This window comes from Nicotiana attenuata, unplaced genomic scaffold, assembly GCF_001879085.1.
Source record: "Nicotiana attenuata strain UT unplaced genomic scaffold, NIATTr2, whole genome shotgun sequence".
In the NCBI taxonomy this organism is placed as follows: domain Eukaryota; kingdom Viridiplantae; phylum Streptophyta; class Magnoliopsida; order Solanales; family Solanaceae; genus Nicotiana; species Nicotiana attenuata.
Window position 1 is genome coordinate 180712 of NW_017671117.1, and position 3922 is coordinate 184633.

General features: G+C 40.7%; 1 protein-coding gene across 1 annotated transcript; it reads left to right on the top strand.

Annotated features, from left to right (window-relative positions):
* The first annotated feature begins 283 nt into the window (after positions 1 to 283).
* On the top strand, positions 284 to 1334 carry LOC109206020. Its single transcript, XM_019368785.1, has 2 exons — positions 284 to 824; positions 964 to 1334. The coding sequence occupies exons 1-2, from the start codon at positions 284 to 286 to the stop codon at positions 1332 to 1334; spliced, it is 912 nt and encodes a 303-aa protein (XP_019224330.1).
* Positions 1335 to 3922: the final 2588 nt, after the last annotated feature.

The following is a 3922-nucleotide window of genomic DNA, read 5'->3' on the forward strand; positions in this document are numbered from 1 at the left end:
CAGGTTCCAGCATGAAAGGATGATGTTTCCACGTGTACCAGATAATTGGGCAGCGATGGCATTTGCCAGCAATCTAAACGAAAAAAGTTCAGAAGCCACGAAGAGACTCAAGGAAAGCCTACGAGAATTTCCAGCTACAACTTGGTATGTTGTTTATAACAGATACAGCATGAAGCTGCGGATAGAAGAGGATACCATCATTCAATCTCAAAGGGATGAAAAGATAAGTTCAAGGCGAGCTAAAACTGAAAAAAGGTCCGGTAAAAACAGGTACGAACCTTACATGGGACCAGCAGGAAGAGACTCACGATCAAAACAGGATAACCTCGGGTACGATCATAGATCAAGAGATAGGGAGTCGGGTTCATCATCAAGGTTCGGGAAGGAACGAAACGCACGAGAGACGCGTGGTGATGACAGAAGCTCTAAGGCGAAGATCGGCGGTTACAGTTTTAATGTAAGCACGTCCGAATTGGTGGATGTTTTGAGGAGCATGGGCGACAAGGTACGCTGGCCAAAAGAAATGAGATCAAATCCAAACAGGCAAAATCCTGATTATTGGTGCGAGTTTCACCATGATCACAGTCACAAAATGGCGGATTGTAGGTTGCTGCAAGGTGAAGTTGAATATTTATTGAAGCAAGGGTATCTAACTGGATTATTTAGTGAAAAAGGAAAGCAGGCATATATGAAAAACAGACAGGAGCCCCCAAAACCCCCTTCACCAAAAAGGACTATTAATGTCATAAGTGGGGGAGAAGAAATCAATGGCGTAACAGCATCCAAGAAAGTTTCAAAAAATTACAGTCACATATGGGAAGCGAGTTCGACGTGTTTTGGAAGAAGAAAGTATTACATTTGATGATGCAGATGCAGATGGCGTACTAACCCCACACAATGACGCGCTGGTAATATCTTTACTTGTACATGACACTAATGTGAAACGAGTTTTGATTGATCCAGGCAGCTCCGTGAATACCATTCTATTAAGAGTGGTAAACGAAATGCAAGCTGAAGATAAGCTAATACCCAAGGCGCACACCTTATTTGGTTTTGACAACTCGAGCGTTGTAACAAAAGGTGAGATAATACTCACCACATTCGCAGAAGGAGTTGTCAAAGACACGAAATTTCAGGTGGTTGAGATGGACATGGCTTACAATATGATCCTCGGTAGACCATGGATTCACGAAATGGATGCTGTGCCATCTACCCTACACCAAGTTATTAAATTCCCTTCTCAATGGGGAATACGACAAATCCGCGGTGACCAGCAAGCGTCCAGGAGCATCAATTCCGTAGCAGATTCAAGTGCAAAAAATGAAGAAAAATAGCAATTACAGAATTCAGTTGAGGATGATGCAACACAAATCTCAACTGAACACGGGAAAACAGATGTAGACTCAAGGCCCGATACCATCCAAGAGCCAGAGGAAAACGAAAACATCAAAACAACGATTGAGGAATTGGAAGCCGTAGTACTATTCGCATCCCGGCCTGAGAGGAAAGTCTACCTTGGGGCCAACCTCAACTAGGAAATGAAAGGTAAGTTGACTGAATTTTTGAAAACTAACGTGGATTGTTTTGCCTGGTCCCATTCTGATATGACAGGGATACCTTCGGAAGTGATGACCCACAAGTTAAATGAAGATCCATCATATCCACTTGTCAAACAAAAGAAAAGAAAGCAAGTATCTTTCAAAAATCAGGTGATTCAAGAAGAGGTACAACAACTTTTAAAAATTGGGTCCATCCGCGAGGTAAAATATCCAAATTGGTTAGCTAATACAGTAGTGGTACCTAAAAAGAATGGTAAGTGGCGAGTTTGTGTAGATTATACTGACCTAAACAAAGCTTGTCCTAAAGATTCTTTTCCATTACCGCATATAGATCAACTAATTGATGCCACTGCAGGACATGAATTGTTAAGTTTTTTAGATGCATATTCAGGGTATAATCAAATCAAAATGGATCCCATAGATGAGGAAAAAACTTCATTTATAACAGACAGGGGGACTTACTGTTACAAAGTAATGCCATTTGGTCTCAAGAACGCTGGAGCCACATATCAAAGGTTGGTGACTAAAATGTTTCAAGAACATTTAGGAAAAACCATGGAAGTCTAGATAGATGATATGCTAGTCAAGTCACAACAAGCAGGGGATCATATCCAACACTTGTCTGATACATTTCAGATTCTCCGTAAATTTAACATGAAGCTAAACCCCGAAAAATGTGCATTTGGAGTTTCATCAGGTAAGTTCTTGGGATTTCTTGTTTCTAACCGTGGCATTGAAGTAAATCCCGCGCAGATTAAAGCTATTGAGGAAATTCCTGATATACTTACAAGTAAAAAAGAAGTACAGAGACTGACGGGGAGAATAGCAGCCTTGGGAAGATTTATTTCCAAATCATCAGAAAAATGCTTCAGGTTCTTTTCAGCTCTAAAAAAGCAGGATCAGTTCGAATGGTCTGAGGAATGTCAGCAAGCGCTTAAAAATTTGAAAATATACTTGTCAAATCCACCGTTGCTCGCGAAGCCAAAAGATGGGGAGAAACTACTCATCTACCTTGCTGTTTCAGAAGTAGCGGTAAGTGCTGTTTTAGTTCGTGAAGACCAAGGTAAACAGTCTCCAATTTATTATGTTAGCAAGTCATTATTAGATGCTGAGACTCGATATCCTCATCTAGAAAAACTTGCACTTGCATTGATCATGGCATCTAGGAAATTAAGACCTTATTTTCAATGCCATCTCATCTCTGTAGTAACTGCTTACCTCCTACGTAATATACTACATAAACAAGAGCTATCAGGTAGATTAGCAAAGTGGGCCATAGAACTAAGTGAATATGACATTGCGTATCAACCTAGAACAGCAATAAAGTCGCAAGTTTTAGCAGATTTTGTGGCAGATTTTAGCCAAAAGATGCAACTAGAAGCAGAAAAAGAACTGCAGGTATTCATTGGGTCTAATCCAGGAACTTGGACTCTATTTACTAATGGTTCTTCAAATGTAAAAGGGGCAGGTCTAGGTATTGTTTTGGTACCACCTACGGGAGAAACCATACGACAAGCTATAAAATGTCACCCTATTACTAACAATGAGGCAGAATATGAAGCTGTGATTGCAGGTTTAGAACTGGCACGCGAGCTTGGCATAGAACAGGTCGTAATCAAAAGCGATTCACAGCTCGTAGTTAACCAAATTCTGGGGACTTACACAGCTAGAGAGGCAAGAATGCAGCAATACCTGGAAAAGGTACGTGATCTGGTTAGGCAATTTCAAACCTGGAAAGTCGTGCAGGCACCAAGAGAGGAGAATGTCGAGGATGACGCCCTAGCTAATCTTGCATCTGCTGCAGAAGTAACAAATGATGAAAATGCTTCTGTAATTCATTTATTTCATTCAGTACTTGATCAAGACAAAAACGAGGTAAATTTCAATAATTTAACTTGGGATTTGAGGAACGAGATTGTCACTTTTTTGCAGTATGGAATATTACCTGAAGATAAGAAAAAGGCTCAAGTACTTCGGAAAAAAGCTGCTCGATACTGTTTAAAGCAAGGCAATCTTTGTCGTAAAATGTTCGGTGGTCCTCTAGCAAGATGCCTCGGGCCTTCTCAAACAGAATATGTGATGAGAGAAATACACGAGGGGCATTGTGGAAATCACGCAGGAGGAAGATCTTTAGTAAAAACCATGATTAGAGCTGGTTATTATTGGCCAAAAATGAGAGAAGACGCGGAAAATTTTGTGGCTAAATGTGACAAGTGCCAAAGATACGGTAACAACATGCATAGACCTGCTGAATTATTACATCCAGTCATTGCACCACGACCTTTTATGAAATGGTGGATGGATATCGTGGGTCCACCACCGCAAGCCAAATGCAAGGTAAGATTTTAGCTCGTACTTACTGA

What these genes read in the sequence shown, in the direction of transcription:
- LOC109206020 (XM_019368785.1), top strand. Translation starts at nt 284, where the DNA reads ATGGGACCAGCAGGAAGAGACTCACGATCAAAACAGGATAACCTCGGG. An exon ending in CAGTCACATATGGGAAGCGA is followed by an intron (nt 825 to 963) that starts GTTCGACGTGTT and finishes TGATTGATCCAG; the next exon opens with GCAGCTCCGTGAATACCATT.